General features: G+C 33.8%; 1 protein-coding gene across 13 annotated transcripts in view; it reads left to right on the top strand.

The window, feature by feature from the left end:
* The window catches only part of Atrnl1 (attractin like 1), a 694,372-nt gene that overhangs the window by 35,151 nt on the left and 642,135 nt on the right, over positions 1-17,086 (top strand). For all 13 annotated transcript variants that reach the window (XR_013437181.1, XR_013437180.1, XR_013437183.1 and 10 more), the window contains exons 6-8: positions 6,733-6,907; positions 11,511-11,598; positions 14,104-14,359. Coding sequence is in view for 10 of the 13 variants with exons in the window: in XM_078044839.1 (XP_077900965.1) it covers positions 6,733-6,907; positions 11,511-11,598; positions 14,104-14,359 (519 nt within the window). In the remaining 3 variants the exon portion in view is untranslated. The remainder of the gene's footprint in view (positions 1-6,732; positions 6,908-11,510; positions 11,599-14,103; positions 14,360-17,086) is intronic.

Here is a 17,086-nt window from a genome sequence, read left to right as displayed (position 1 = left end):
TTGCTCTGGCCATTGTTTCAAGAACTAAGTCAAATAGAAGTGGTGAAAGAGGGCATTCCTGTCTTGTTCCAGTTTCTAGAGGGAATGCTATCAAGTTTTCTCTATTTAGAATGATGTTAGCATGGGGCTTAGCATAGATAGCTTTTACTATGTTGAGATATGTTTCTGTCATCCCTAGGTTTTCTAGTGTTTTAAACATGAAGGGGTGCTGTATTTTTTTGAATGCCCTTTCAGCATCTATTCAGATGACCATATGGTTCTTATCTTTAAGTCTATTGATGTGATGAATTACATTTATTGATTTCCGTATGTTGAATCAACCTTGCATCCCTGGAATGAACCCCACTTGATCATGGTGCATGATCTTTTTGATATGTTTTGTATTTGATTTGCCAGAATTTTATTGAGAATTTTGGCATCTTTGTTCATTAGAGATATTGGTCTGAAGTTTTCTTTTTTTGATGTATCTTTGCTTGGTTTTGGAATCAGGGTGATACTGGCCTTATAGAATAAGTTTGGGAGTGCTCCTTTTTTTCTCACTCCTGAAATAAATTGAAGAGTATTGGTATAGTTCTTCCTTAAATGTCTTTAAAGGTCAATTTTATTTATTTTTTTTTCAAAGAACCAACTTTTTGTTTTATCAATATTTTTAGTTGTTTTTTTTGTTTCAATTTCATTGATTTCAGCTCTGATTTTAATTATTTCCTGTCTTCTGATTTTGGTGTTGATTTGTTCTTCTTTTCCAAGGGTTTTGATATGTAATATTAAGTCATTTATTTGTTGACTTTCTTTTCTTTTCAGGAATGAACTCCATGCAATGAACTTTCCTCTTAGTACTGCCTTCATAGTGTTCCAGAGATTTCGATACATTGTACCTATGTTTTCATTCACCTCTAAGAATTTTTAAATCTTCTTGATGTCTTTTGCAACCCATTGTTCATTCAGTAGCATATTATTTAGTTTCAGGTGTTGGAGTAGCTTTTTTTTTGTTTATTTTATCATAAATTTCTAATTTCATTTCATTATGATCTGATAGAATGCAGGGTAGTATGTCTACTTTTTATATTTGCTTTGTGACATAATATATGGTCTATTTTAGAGAAAGATCCATGTGCTGCTGAGAAGAAAGTGTATTCATTCATTGAAGGATGAAATATTCTATATATGTCAGTTAAGTCTAAGTTATTGACTGTATTATTGAGTTCTGTGGTTTCTTTGTTCAGCTTTTGTTTGGATGATCTATCCAGTGGTGAAAGAGGTGTGTTACAGTCACCCAGAATTATTGTGTTGTGGTCTGTTTAACTCTTGAACTTGAGAAGAGTTTGTTTGAATGTAGATGCTCCATTGTTTGGGGCATATAAATTTATTATTGTTATGTCTTGTTGATGAATGGTTCCCTTAAGCATTATGAAATGTCCTTTTTTATCCCTTTTGATTCAATTTGGCTTGAAGTCTACTTTATTTGATATGAGGATGGAAACCCCTGCTTGCTTCCGCAGTCCATGTGAGTGGTATGATTTTTCCCAACCTTTCACCTTCAGTCTGTGAATGTCTTCTCCTATAAGATGAGTCTCTTGGAGGTAGCATATTGTTGGTTCTTTTTTAAAAATCCCAGTCTGCCAGTCCATGTCTTTTGATTGGTAAGTTTAGGCCATTAACATTCAGGGTTATTATTGAAACATGATTTGTATTCTCATCCAGTTTTGTTTATTTTTGGTATTTAACTTAACTTGGATTCTCATTTTTTTATGTATTTATTTTTTAGTTGTAGTTGGACACAATACCTTTATTTCACTTATTTATTTTTATGTGGTGTTGAGGAACCACACCCAGGGTCTCACATGTGCGAGGCAAGCGCTCTACTGCTGAGCCATAGCCCCAGCCCATGTTTTTTCCTTTGATTAGTGTAATACCTCCCTTTGCTGATTTTCATCGTTGGTTTTCAGTTCTTCATGGAATATTTTGCTAAGGATGTTCTGTAGGGTGGACTTTCAAGTTGTAAATTCTTATATCTTTTGTTTATCATAGAAGGTTTTTATTTCATCATCAAATCTAAAGCTTAATTTTACTGGATATAAGATTTTGGTTGACATCCATTTTCTCTCAGAGATTGATACATATTGTTCCAGGATCTTTTAGTTTTTGGGGTCTTTGTTGAAAAATCAGCACATAATCTAATTGGTTTCCCCCTATATGTAATCTGATTCCTGTCTCTTGTGGGTTTTAATATTCTCTCCTTATTGTGTATATTGGGCATTTTTATTATAACGTGCCTCAGTGTGGATCTGATGTGATTTTGTACATTTGGCATCTTGTAAGCCTCTTGAATTTAGTTTTCCAATTCATTCTTCATGTTTGGAAAATTTTCTGATATTATTTCATTGAATAAATTGCTTATTCCTTTGGTTTGGAACGCTATTCTTTCCTGTATTCCAATAACTATTAAGTTTGGTCTTTTTATGCTATCCCATATTTCTTGAATATTCTCCCCTTGTTTTCACTGTGTTGTCTACATTCTTTTCAAATTATATATTTTGTCTGAGTTCTTGTCTTTCAAGTGGTCTAATCTGTTGGTGATGCTTTCAATTGAGCTTTTAATTTAGTTTATTGTTTCTTTCATTTCAAGGATTTCTATTTTTTTTGAACTTCTATCTCCCTATTGAAGTAATCTTTTGCTTCCTGTATTTGCTTATGTAGCTCTTTGTCGAAATGATCTTTTGCTGCCTGTATTTGCTCTCTTATATCATCCTTCAATTTGCAGAACATTTTAATCATGTACATCCTGAACTCCTTCTCTGTAATTTCTTCTGTTATGCTCCCCATGGATTCTAATAATGTGGTATCTTGATATGTTTGGGGCACTCTCTTCCCTTGTCTTTTCATACTGCTTTTTTGTCTTCCATTATAGCACTGTGGATCTGAGGCATTGCTGTTTTTACCCTACAGGCTTATAGTGCTCCTGTAGGGATCCAGTACCTCTCCTTTGAGGTGAAGGACAATGTTATCAGATCCCAATATAAACAGTATACACTTTAAAAACAGATGTTTGCTATTAAGATGTTTACAGTTTGGTTACAATATACACAGAAATGGTGAATTCAATTATTATCTACAATATGGTCAGCAGGTTTGTAAAAGAGTTTATGTAAAAGTTTCTGATGGTGGACAAAGTACTAAGGGTGAGGAGTAGGATGATATGCTGAGGAGGTAGAGTTGTTAAGAGAAACCTAAAGAGGAAGATTAGTAACAGGAGAAGGGAGAGGAAGTACTTTTGGGTAAACAAGTAAGTGGGAAGACAGTAGAGTACATAAAACAAGCACACATATATTAGGAAAAAATAAACAAGTGTTAAAATAGTAGAAATTGGTGGGATAAAAGAAAAAAATATATAACTTTAATGTATTATATATATTTAGAGGACATTATTATATATATTTAGAGTCTCAGTCCTCAAAATCCTATTTCATGCAAAGTACTTGGTTTCACATATGTTGGGAACGTGAGCGCCAGAGAATAGAGGAGAGAGGAAAAAAAATCTTTAAGGAAGAAATAGGATTGTTTCGGTTGGAGACTCGGATCTTTCCTGCCTCCCTTCTTATCCAGTTAGTGGGATCGTCTGTTGTTAGCTGCCATGTCTGCCCTTAGGATGGTGAAGGTAAGCAGGGTGTCACTAAGCCAGGGTAGTGGCTGCTGGGGAGAGAGGTGTTGCCCCCATTGAAGATGGAGATGAAGGTGACTCAAGATGGAAGCACCTGCTTTCAGCAGTGGGCTGTCGGTTTGTATGTGGGGGGAGCTGAGTGATGCTGTTGGACTGTGAGTCAGAGAGGAGCTCTTGTGTCCTGCAGTGTGTGGCTCTCAGCTGAGCCTGTGTGAAGTTCCTGGGTGCAGGCTGGCCACTGCTGTAGAGTCCCAAGATTTCGGCGACAGGGGAGCCCTATGTTGGTAGATGGGGGTCCACACGGGAGTGATGGCCGGAGTTTTTGCATGTGGGAAGCTGCCGGGTGTTCTGCATTGGAGTGGTTTTGGTGGGTGGCCAAAAGTTCTGTTTGGGTGTTGATGGTGCCCACTGGGGTACCTGGTAGTCCTGTGTGGGCTAGTTGTTGGGAGACCTACTCTGATGCTTTGGCCTGGAGCCCATGGCACTGTGGCTGTGATTCCCTCGCGGGAGCAGGAATATTGCTTGCGGAGAAGCAGTATTCTCACTATTTGAGTCCCAGGTCATGGAGCAACACAGAGTGTTGCTTCCCTCTTGCCCACCATCTTGGATCCTCCCTTTGCAGCAGCATTTTAACAGTAAGCTTAACATGTTCAGTAAATCATGATGTAAACAATCTATTATTATCTAGGCTTTGTTGTTCTGTTTTATAAAGCACAGGCAGAATAGATTAGTTCAAATTTTAAGGGTCCTAGCATTTTGGAAATGGTGAATTCAATTATTATCTACAATATGCCCAGCAGGTTTGTAAAAGAGTTTACAGTTTCTGATGGAGGACAAAGTACTGAGGGTGAGGAGTAGGATAATATGCTGAGGAGGTAGAGTTGTTATATCGTTGGAAGTGTAAAAGAGAAACCTAAAGAAACCTAAAGTCGCCAGCTACATTATCCCCTAACAGGAGTCAGCCTGTTCTTTGAAGCTTTGAAGTTAGGTAATGGCTTCTCCTTTTATCATAGCCAGCTATTTTGGATAAATTTACTGCAGCTTCTACACCAGTACATGCTGCTTCACCTGACCCTCTCATTTTATAGAGATAGTTTCTTTTCTTAAACTTTGTATACTACCTTCTACCAGTTCCAAACTTTTCTTTGTTGCTTCCTCACTTCTCTCAGCCTTCATGGAATTGAATGGAATTAGGGCCTTATTCTGAATCAGGCATTGGTTTAAAGGAATGTTGTAGGTGGTTTGATCTATTCAGACCCTTAAAATTTTCTCCATATCAGCATTAAGCCTATTTGATTACCATTCCTGTGTTCACTAGAGTAGTACTTTGAGTCTTCTTCAACAACTTTTCCTTTGCATCCACAACTTGGCTGATGAACATACGAGGCCTAGCTTTCAGTCTGTTTCAGTTTTAACCTTCATCATGCTGCTTCATCCTTTCTAGCTTTCAATTTAAATTAAGAAACACTAGACTCTTTCTTTTACTTGAATATTTTGAGGCCATTGTGGTATTATTAATAGACTTAATGTTGTATCAGGGAATAGGGAGGCCAGAGGGGAGGGAGAGAGATGGGAGAGTGGCTTTTTAGTGGAGCAGTCAGAACATACATAACATATGTTAGTTAACTTGGCATTCGGACATGGATATAGTTAGGGTGCCCCAAATCTTATAGTAACATTAAAGATAATTGATTACACATCACCATAACAGATATAATGAAAACAATTTGAAATATTGTATTACCAAAATGAGACATAACTATGAAGGGAGCACATAACATTGGGAAAAAATGGTACTGAAATTGACTTGCTCAATGCAGATTTGCCATAGACTTTCAGTTTGTAAAATAGGAAATATCTGCAAAGTGTAATAAAACAAAGTATGCCAGAAAATGTTAATTGTATTGCTTTTTAAATGTTTTTTTTATATAATTTATAAAACTATGTGTATCTTATATTTTATAAAATAAATTGAATCTCAGTGAGTTTATGTCTACTATTTAGCACATTTTAGTCACATTAGAATTCAAATAATTTGTGAGCTCACTTTTGATGAAGATATATTTTCTTCAAGAGTGTTCTTTCCATTATATTTAATTGTAGTTATTTTTCTTTTTACTTTGAGAAACACTAATTAGGCTAATGTACATTTTATAGATGAGGAAACCAGAAGTCCTGGGTAACATTATGAATATGGATTAAGATACAGCTATGTTTTCAACTCAGTTATGTTCAATTATAGTATTTGAAATTATTCTATACTAATTGATAGTTTTGGTTTTTGTGTACATAATCATTTTTTTTCCTTTGGGGACATGCATTGTTAATAATGAAGCTAAGCTGGGTATGGTAGCTCATGCCTGTAATCCCAGTGACTGGGGAGGCTGAGACAGGAGGATCACAAGTTTGAGGCCAGCCTTAGCAACTTAGTGAGGCCCTATGCAGCTTAGTGAGACCTGGCCCCAAAATAAAAAGGTCTGGGGGATGTGGCTCAGTAGTTAAGTGTTCCAAGTTCAATTCACAGTACCAAAAAAAAAAAAAAAAGATGCTAAGAAAAACGTAATCTTTATATTTGTTTAATAGTTTATAATTTGCAAATACTTTCATTTTCATATTTTAAAAAATTATGGTAACCCTTGGAAGTAGACTGTAATTTCAATTTAATGGATGAAGGCTCGATGAAAGGTAAACAGTTTAGCTTAAGATCACACTGCTAGTAAATGCCAGAAATAGAATATGAGTATATTGTTTTTCAGTTTAAATTCTATTAGCATACTAAAGTAAATCTGAAATTTTATGTATTTTAATAACTTTTTTTTGATTGTGGCATTTATTTAAACATCTTCATGTCCGATTTTTTTCCCCTCTAGGTATTATATTTGCTGTTAGTAGTTTCCTTACACATTATATTTCAGACTTTTTATTGTTATAAGTTACATTTGTTAGGATGATAAACATCAGGTTCTTAAATTCTCTTAATCTGTGCATTCTGCTCTTTTTTATAATTTGTATCTCATTCTATAACCACAGTTCTTTGTTAATCGAGTGTGTTGTTTGATTTTTTTCTTCAATAGGTCCTGATTGCTCTTTCAATGTTCCTTCTACTGAGTCTTACTGGATTCTACCAAATGTTAAACCCTTCAGTCCTTCTGTAGGTCGGGCTTCACATAAAGCAGTTTTACATGGGAAATTTATGTGGGTGATTGGTGGATATACTTTTAACTACAGTTCTTTTCAAATGGTCCTGAAGTAAGTACTCATTTTAAGATCTTCACAATTTTTATTTTTAAACTGGAATTTCTTTCTGTCCAAACATATAAGTGGTTATTTTGTAATGCTGAAAACTTGCTGAGTGGGACTGATTTGGGACTGTATGAACTGTTGTCGGCAGTTAATTATTTGTTATTGAGCATATAAGTTTGTTTTGTGTAGTTATTTCACTTTTTCTAAAACATTTTTAGTTAATTTTATGTAAGAAAATGCTACATAAAGGCGGGAGGTCTCTATGTTCAGCATAATAAATCTTGCTTTTTACTTTTCCAGGGTAAAGTGTAATTGTAGATATAAAAATACTTTTGCTTTTTTCTGTATAGTTTATCTGAACTTTTACTTAGTTGGTACTTTATAAATGTTTGTTGGGATAACAATGCCAGCAATTTAAAACAGATCATTTACTAACAGCGCACGCATGATAGTATTGTTCTTTGCATGATTGAGTGATAAAGGGAACCACATGGATGACAACTTTATCTGATTTCCTTTAAAGCCGATTATTGTATTTAGTAAGCTCTTTAATAACAGAATAGAAGAGGAAATACGAAGAATCATTTGATTATCAAAGTGCTCAGTGTTGATATTTGTAATATGTAATAATTGGCATAACTTGGGCATCAACAAGTCAGAACTGGCCCTAGATGATTTATCATAATGGTGTGTACCCAATAGAATTGTCAGTTTTTGCATATAAAGATATAGGACTGCCAATTACACATGAATTTCAGAGAGACAACAAATAAAATTTTAGTGTAAGAGAGAGAGAGTGTGTGTGTGTGTGTGGTTTTGTCCCAAATATTATATGATCATACTTATGCCAAAAGATTATTTGTTAATTATCTAAAATTCAGATTTAACTGGGCATCCTATATTTTTTTTGCCAACCCTACCCTTTAAATATGTTAGCCCTATTAATTTTGAAGATTTAAAAATTCTGAGTATAAGAGGAGTTTGCTTTAAAAGAATGATTGAGTATGAAAGTATAAAATAAATTCTGGAGAGAGAGGAAAAGTTGTAGTAAATATTTAAATGAAAAATTAGAATTCTGTAGCACAATACATGAAGAATAAAATACAGCTAAAAGTCTTGAGAGTTGCTGGGATAAAAATGAATTGTTAAGATATGAAATGACCCAGAGAAAATAGTGAGATTTAAATGTGGAAACTAAAAGGAAATGATCTATGATTTTTTTAAAAATGAAATGCCTACAAAATAGTTTGAACTTTAAATTAAAATTGTGTTATTCCCAAAGTTGAGTTATGATGACAACAAAATTGTCAAAGGAACATTGAAATCTTACATGTTCTATGCAAGTTGAATAGAGCGTTTCAGATTAAGTGATGAATATTATGATATTCTCTTAAACTTGTATATTTTCCATTTGAACCAGAGAGTTTAACTTTTTTGTATGTGTATATAATCTGGTTCTTGTGGTTACAGTGTTTACAGTATCTCTATGTACATGTAAAGATATAAACAATAAATATATATAAGTGTATACATATATATCTAAGCTTATATGGTTATAAGCTATGAATATCAGGTTAGAAATAAATTTGTTGCTCTTTTTACAGGTTAGAGAATATTTTTCATCATTCTGAATATAGTTCAAGTGTAGGTAAGGATATTTAAAAAGCTTTTAGAAGTGATAGTGTCAGTTATAATTTGATTTATTTTTTAGAGGAGACTTTTTTTTTTGGGTGCTAGGCATTAAACCAAGGGCTCTATATATGCTTGCCACAAACTGCCACTGAGCTATATACCCCAGCCCTAGAGTAGAATTTAATTGGGGTATAGATGTTACATTTAAGACAAAAGCATTCTGTAAATAATGTTAAAGTTCTGTATAGTGTATATTGAAATAGAAAAATACTATTTTAAAGAATACCTATTTATTAACATTAATGAAAATTGACATGTATTCCTGAGCATAACACACTTTTGAATATTTACCATGTACTTGGTACTTGGGATGTATTAGTGCATATAAGTGTCCTTATCTTTGTGAAGTTAATGAGGAAAGACTGGCAATGAAAAGATAAATCTTCTTACTGAACTAAATTATGTACATGCAAATATATACATAGCTAGATAGGGAGGTAGGTAGATAGCAGGATGAGTTAATCTGGAATGCCACAGAGGAGGGATCACAATTATAAATATAGCGGTCAAAGTAGGCTTCATGAGAAAGGTGAAAACTAGGTTGGATCTTGGAGAAGGTCAGAGTATTGGCACTGCAGTAATTTGTAAGTGTAGAAAGGAGCCAGACCTGGGCCTCAAGGAAGGAGCTTTTTGAAGTATTTGAAAAGGAACAAGGAGGCCATGTGATTGGTGTTTGTGAGAGGGGAACATGAAATTAGGATAATAGCAGAGATAGATCATGTAGGTTGTTTTAGGTTTTTTGGGAAGGTTTTTTGTTGTGTGGGGTTTTGTGTGTTGCCTTAAGCTTTGAAATAGAGTCATGGTGGCCACACACAATGGCTTCTAAATATTCAAGTGAAAGGAAGAGTCTCCTGTCTCTTGATTTAAATTGAAAGCTAGAAAGGATGAAGTAGCATGATGAAGGTATGTCAAAACTGAAACCGACTGAAAGCTAGGCCTTGTGTGCTAGTCAGCCAGGTTGTGAATACAATGGAAAAATTCTTGAAGAAGACTCAAAGTGCTACTCTAGTGAACACAGGAATGGTAATCAAATAGGCTTAATGCTGATATGGAGAAAATTTTAGGGATCTGAAGAGATCAAACCACCCATAACATTACATTCTTTTATTCTCAACTGTTGAATTTATGAGATTTTGGAGAAAGAGTAGAAAGTGGGATTCAGTTAAAATGGAATTATTAAAGGAATGAGTTTTAAAGAAGACAATGAAGAACTGAGTCTGAGACTCCATATCATTGGAAGATTGGGGATAAGAGGAGAACTCAGCAAAGGAGTGAGAGAAGTGACCGGTGAGATGGGAAAACCAAAAGAATGCAGTGTCTTTGAATGCAAGGGAAAGAGTACAGGTGGACTACGGAGTAACTAAAGGTGTCAAATGCTGATGATAAACCAGGTCAAAGAAAATGAGGACAGAAAAGTGACCATGGATTGGACATGAGGAAGTTGAATTTACCAAAAACGTTTTCTCTGCAGTGGTGGGCCTGGCTAGAGTTAGTTTAAGAGAGAATGGAAAGATAGGTGGGGTGGGGACAATAAAGGAATGGGGCAGCATAAAAGCAGGGTCGTAGCTTGAAGGGTGAGTGAAGTCAAGTGATTTTTTTTTTTTTAAATAACACAATATTTGTATGCTGATGACAATGATCTAGTAAGACAAAGGGTGATGTAGGGAAGAGATGAGGGGACTCCTGGAGTGTTGTGGGATCTATGCACGAGAAACAAGAATAGCTCATTTATAGCAGGGATCAGTGAGTTGGGGCCTAGGGCCTGAGACCTAGGAAAGGATTTTTTTTTTTTTTTTTTGCATTTTAATAGGTTGTAAAACATGTTCTATGAAACCAATGTGGCCTGCAGTCCCTAAAATATTTATTGTCTGATTCTTCATAGAAATAGTTTGCCAAGCAATAACTTTCAGTAACAATGGGAAGCAGCATGTTGGCTGCAGATGCTGATAGGCAGGTAGATTTGGTGGTAAGTCTCTGTGGGAGCTATATTTTGGCATATTTTGTCATTTATGTCTTATCTTGTAATTCAAACTAGGAAACAATGCTGAAAACCATTTTGGTAACCTTTCTTGTGAAGGGACAGTTTTTTGCTTTGCCTGATGAGTTGGAGGCAGAGAAGTGGGAGAGAACAGTTTATATTGATCTTTTTGAAGGAATACCCTGTTTCTTGGCTTGGTGCTTCCTCTCATATGTGTTGGCAAATCAAAATTTGAGGGTAAGCCAGGTATGGTGGCACATGCCTATAATCCCTGCTACTTGGGGAGTTGAAAAGGGAAGTTTGAAGCCAGCCTGGGCAACTGAGCAAGACCCTGGCTCAAAATTTAAAAAAAGGAAATGTAGCAGCTCAGTGGTAGAAAACTTCTGAGTTAAACTGCCAGTACCACCAAAAAAAAAAAAAAAAAAAAAAGGTTTGAGTTTATACTACTGTACTTATTTTACAGAATTCAAAAAGTTATCAGTGAGCAAAATATATTTTTGCAAGGAAATATATGCTTCTTGGTTAATTCATAAGCTAAGTTAAGCATGTATGAAGAGTAATGTGAATTTCTAAAGTAAAAATGGAATTTTCATGTTCTTCCAAGAAAGCTGGCTTTTAAAATTTAAAAATATAGAATAACTTACTATTTTTTAGGTTAATTGGTTGAAATTGCTAAAGGTAACTAGACAAATTAATTCTAGTATTGAATATTCTACTTAAGTTAATATACCTTTAAGTGAATGAATCTAATTTAGAGTAGGTATTTCTTGACTGAAGTTTTTATTAAAAATTTTTAATATGGCATTTGAAATTATGAGTTTACTGTAATTATTTTTTAGTTTTATGAGAATTTAGATACAAATGAAGAAAAGCATATGCAAGTCATAAAACTGAAAATCAATCTTAATTTAAGAAGTTATTTTATTTTCTTATTTTTAGTTACAATTTAGAAAGCAGTATATGGAATGTAGTAACTCTGTCAAGGGGACCTCTTCAGAGATATGGACATTCTCTTGCTTTATATCAGGTATGGCTCTGCTTTTTAAGTTAAGTTTTTTTTTTTTTCTCAGAATTTACCTTAGAGTAGAAAGTCTCAAATTTCAGATTTATTTCAAATATCTAATGAGGATAGTAGATCATAATGGATCACAATTATTTAAGATGTCTTGGACCTTATATTATTTTAGGAAAAGAGTAAATTTTTAATACATTTGAACATGTAAAGAAATAAGGATTGAGTTTTGTACATGGCTTTATGTCTAATCATCAGATTAATCACTTTTTAAAAATTGTGGTAAAATACATAAAACATAAAGTTGGCTATTTTAAGTATTTTGAAATGTAGAGTGGTATTAAGTACATTCACATCATTGTGTAACTATCACCATCGTTGTCTCTAGAACTTTATTCATCTTGCAAAATTGAAGCAATAACTCTTCATTCTCCTCTTCCCCCAACCCTTAGAAACTAGCAGTCTGCTTTGTGTCTGTGTGAATGAATTTGACTATTTCGGGTACCTCATGCAGGTGGAAATACATAGCATTTATCCTTTTGTTATTGGCTTATTTCCTTGAACATAGTCTCTTCAGCATTTATCCATGCTATAGCATGTATCAGAATGCCCTTTTAAAAAACTGAATAATATTTTGATATATGTATATATAATAGTACTAATATATTTGTGTATATATACATATATACACACATACACATGTGCACACACATATACATACATATAACAACCACATATTTTAAAATTCATCTGTATGTTGTTAGACTTTTAGATTGCTCGCATTTGTTGACTTTTGAGATTAAGATATGTGTACCTACAACTGAGTCTCTGCTTTCGGTACTTCTGGGTGTATGCTCAGAAGTGGAATTCCTGGATCACATGGTAATTCTTTCAGGTAACTTTTTCAGGAATTACCATATTGTTTTCTACAGTGGCTGCACATTTTACATTCCCACCAGCAGTGAACATGGGTTCCAATTTGTCTACAGCTTTCATAACACTTAATATTTTCCAGTTTTTTTTTTTTAATAATAGGCTCCTTAATGAGTACAAAGTATGTGCTTTTGATTTGTGTTTACAGAATAACGGTGATATTGTGTAGTTTTTAAGGGCTTATTGATCATTTATATATCTTCTTTGAGAAAAAAGATATATAAATATAAATTCAAGTCTTTTGCAATTTTTTAATAAGTATTTTTTGCCCTTTAGTTTTAGGAGTTTTTCTTATGATATTACCCCTTAACAGATATGATTTAAAAATAGTTTCTCCTCTCCTGTGATGTGTCTTTTTGCTCTGTTGACAGTGTCCTTTGATGCTTTTTTTTTTTAATGGTGCTAGGATTTGAACTCAGGGCTTTGTCCATGCTAAGCATTTTCTTTACCACTGAGCTATATCTTTTTTTTTAATATTTATTTATTATTTTAGTTTTCGGTGGACACAACATCTTTATTTTATTTTTACGTGGTGCTGAGGATCGAACCCAGTGCCCCGCGCATGCCATGTGAGCGTGCTACTGCTTGACCCACATCCCCAGCCCACTGAGCTATATCTTTAACTTAATTTTGTGATTTTGATGTAGTTTAATTTATCTATTTTTTTTCTTTTTGTATGATATAAAATACATCTTTGCCAAATCCAGCATATTAAGATTTTTCTTTGAGTTTTAAAATTTTTGTTCTTATGTTTATGTCTTCATTTCATTATGAGTTAATGAAATGAAGACAGAAAAACTTAACTTTTCCTTAGATTCCCTTTATCAGATTGAATAAGTTTCCTTCTATTTTATTCCTAGTTTGTTGAAATAGTGATGATTTATATGTCATTTATATGTAAGTGAAATTATTTGTAAGTGCTGTAAAAATTACCATGGGTGAATCGAAGGTATGAATATTTTCTAATAGTCATGAGAAAATGTTAATGAAAGTATATTCTACATTATGTACAAATGTGATCTTTTTTGGTGAATAGTACTCAGTGTAAACAGTGAATAATCGAGAAGAGCATACAGCAGTACAAATAGATGGTAAAATTCAAGTTTAATAAGTGGGGGTTCTGATCATTCAAAGCTTCCAAGACTGAGTAATGAAATGAACAACTTAGTGTGTTACTTTCCTGTTGTATGTGAGGAATAAATTATTCTTAGTTATAGAGCTACTATACCCTTAATTTTAAGGTTCTGATCAGTTGGCTGCATTTTTCATTCTGAGAACTTTGAATTTAATTATCCTGTAGGATAATTTAAAATATGGTTAATTGATCATATAGTACAACCATTTAAAATAAAGTGCCTTAAAGTAACTTTTCAAAAGCAAGATACATACCCTCCTTTTGTGTGTGAAAACTTTAGTTATCATTATTTGTGTGTTCCTCACTTGACGTTTTACAAATAATAACTATGCCTTATAGATGTGTGAATAGTTAATGAACTGTAATGTTTAATTATAGTCTTTGTTTTTAATTAATGTGTATTGCTGAGACTTACCTATTTTGTCTATTAACATATGTATTTTAATTTACAGGAAAACATCTTTATGTATGGAGGCAGAATTGAAACAAATGATGGCAATGTCACAGATGAATTATGGGTTTTTAACATACCTAGTCAGTCATGGAGTACAAAAACTCCTACCGTTCTTGGACATGGTCAGCAGTATGCTGTGGAGGGACATTCAGCACATATTATGGAGCTGGATAGTAAAGATGTTGTCATGATCATAATATTTGGATATTCTGCAATATATGGTTATACAAGCAGCATACAGGAATACCATATCTGTGAGTTTCTTTAAAAATGTAATTTTTTTATTGGTTGAGAATATTATTATTTTAAATAAAATCTTCACATGAATTTCGTCAAAATGGTGATTTGAGATTGGAATTATAAACTGAGAATTAATGATTTTTAAAATATGACCTTTTTAATTGTTTTAGATTTTGTCCTTTGCTATTTTAGTTTATCTTCTTAGCCAAATGAGGAAAGTTGTTACACACTATTCTAATTTCCCAAAATCTCAAAATATTTTTTAAATATGAGAGAACCCAGTAGATGGTGCTGTTTCCTTGGATTTTATATATGAACAGAGAATGAAAGTAGCCTAATATTTTTACTATGCATTCCATGATTTCAGGACTTTTCATTTTTCAGCCCTCTGTTCCTAATCTTATTGCTATATCTGTATGTATATATTTCTCCTTTAAAGTAAGCTTCCCAAGTATACTGTGCTGGTTTCTTAGAGATTATTATCAGGTCTATGAAGGTGACTAGGACAATTTTCATGTGACTTTCTGTACTATAAACCTAGTTTTTTTGTTTTTTTTTTTTGCTTTTCTGTTTTCTATTGCAATTTTTATGGCATTTTCAAGCAGTGGTAACCTTTTTTTAAAATGTTTTTAAATTTGTTTACAAATATGTACCCTGTGGTTGCTATTTAGGTTCAAGAACATACTCCATTACTGATTCTAGCCAGTGTAATGAACCTCAAGTACTTGAATTTTTTTTTTTTTTTGTACAAATGTATCTGATTAAAGAGTTTCTGTACAGTGTTAGAATACTCATTTGTGCTCAGAGGAAGACTCCTCTTCCCAGTTTCCCCTGCAGTTCTTTTAGGTGATGATTGTTTTACTTCTATGTCCTCAGTGCAGTTGGGTTGAAAGTGGGGAATGTATCCTTCTTAGTTTCTCTTATCATTTCCACTCTGTTCTCAATCTCTCCTCCTGTAAATCGCCTGGCTTTGAATCTTGTGTTGCCAGGCCCTAAACCTTTTTCTTTCTTTCTTTCTTTTTTTTTTTTAAGTTGTCATGGACAAAATACCTTTGTTTTATTTATTTATTTACTACTGAGTATTGAACCCAGTGCCTCACACATGCTAGGCAAACGCTCTACCACTGAGCCCCAACCTCGACCCCTTACCTTGCCTTTTTGCACTCATCTTTTGCTTTTCAGATCACTTTGTTTTATATCTTGAAGAATCGAGTTTCTGGCTCACTGTCACTCTGTCCAGCATATATAAATCAAATATTTTTATGATTTAAAAATATCCACATAAATATTTCTTCCAATAGTCTCTTACTTTATTGATCTCTATCCTTAAGCTCTTGTTTTCCATTCTACTTGATCCATTTTTTTCCCTATGCCATACTCTTGACCTTGTCATTCCAGAACCTACAGGTCCCATGCTGTGTACTTCAGATGTCTTCCCTTTCAAGCACTACCAGCTTCCCCTTTCTAGCACTCACAGTCTTACAGGTTCTGGGCCTTTCTAGAGCCTTTAGTCCATGAACCTCTTTTCACTTTTTCCACTTTCTCAAGTTGGTCCTTCATAATGTCTGAAAGTCTTTTTAGTCTACTTTGGTCACCCAACTCTTCTGGAGAAATATACATTTTCCTTGCTCTTCAAACTTCCAGCATTTTCTTCTTTATCACCACTTTCAGCTAATGATCTTACTTCCTAAGTACTGAGAAAATAGAAGTAATCAAAAGAGAACCTGTACTTATGGGAGTATGTTGGAGTGTAAAGATTAATAAGCAGAGCTGCATTGCCTGAGCTTGCTTATATTATTGTCATGACCGGCTCATGATGACCCTGAAGCAAACACAGTTGAGTTACTCTGATTTTTCAGGTGAGCCTGGGAGTTGAGTTATTAGTTGAGAATTACAGCCAGGTGCAGTGGCGCACACCTGTAATCCCAGTGGCTCAGGAGGCTGAGACAGGAGAATCATGAGTTCAAAGCCAGCCTCAGCAACTGTGAGGCGCTAAGCAATTCAGTGAAACCCTATCTTTAAATAAAATACAAAATAAGGCTAGAGATGTGGCTCAGTGGTCGAGTACCCCTGAGTTCAATTCCCAGTACCCCACTCCCCCCAAAAAATTACAAACTTTTTTCAGAGAAGGGCTGTTTTGTTTTCTGATATACTGTATTTTGGTTTTTTTTATAGCATTTAAGGAATATTGTAGGTATTAGTTCTACTTTTTTGTAATGTAGTGACATTTATGTGTGGCTCAATTTTCATAAATATTCCATAGGTTCTTGAAAAGAAGGCAAATTCTGTAACATCATGCAGGTTAATAGGTACATACGTAATCTACTTTATTGCTTATATTGTATAGGTTCTGTAATACTTTTTGTGCTTGATCTTTTTCTGAAAGTCTTAAAATATTAGCCTATTTCTGTCTATTTCTCCTTGTATGTTCTTTAATTTATGCTTTATTGAAGTTGGTGTTATCAACAGATATTAATAACTTATGTGTTTATTGTGAATTGTATCCGGTTGCGTTTTGACGTGATTTTCTTGCTTAATGCTTTTTGATCTGAGTTCTGGTATATCTGAAATTCATATAAAATGCCCCTGCTTTGTCAGTCTTTTCTTGGTGTACCTTTGTCCATTCCTTTACTAATATATCTACTATTTAGTGCTTCAGAATCACTTTGTTCTATTAAATTTATGTCTCATATACAGAAAAGTTAGATTTTGCTTTGTAATTTCCATCTGTTTTTATTGTA

Source organism: Ictidomys tridecemlineatus, chromosome 1, assembly GCF_052094955.1.
Source record: "Ictidomys tridecemlineatus isolate mIctTri1 chromosome 1, mIctTri1.hap1, whole genome shotgun sequence".
NCBI lineage: Eukaryota > Metazoa > Chordata > Mammalia > Rodentia > Sciuridae > Ictidomys > Ictidomys tridecemlineatus.
This window is presented reverse-complemented; position numbering and strand designations above follow the sequence as displayed.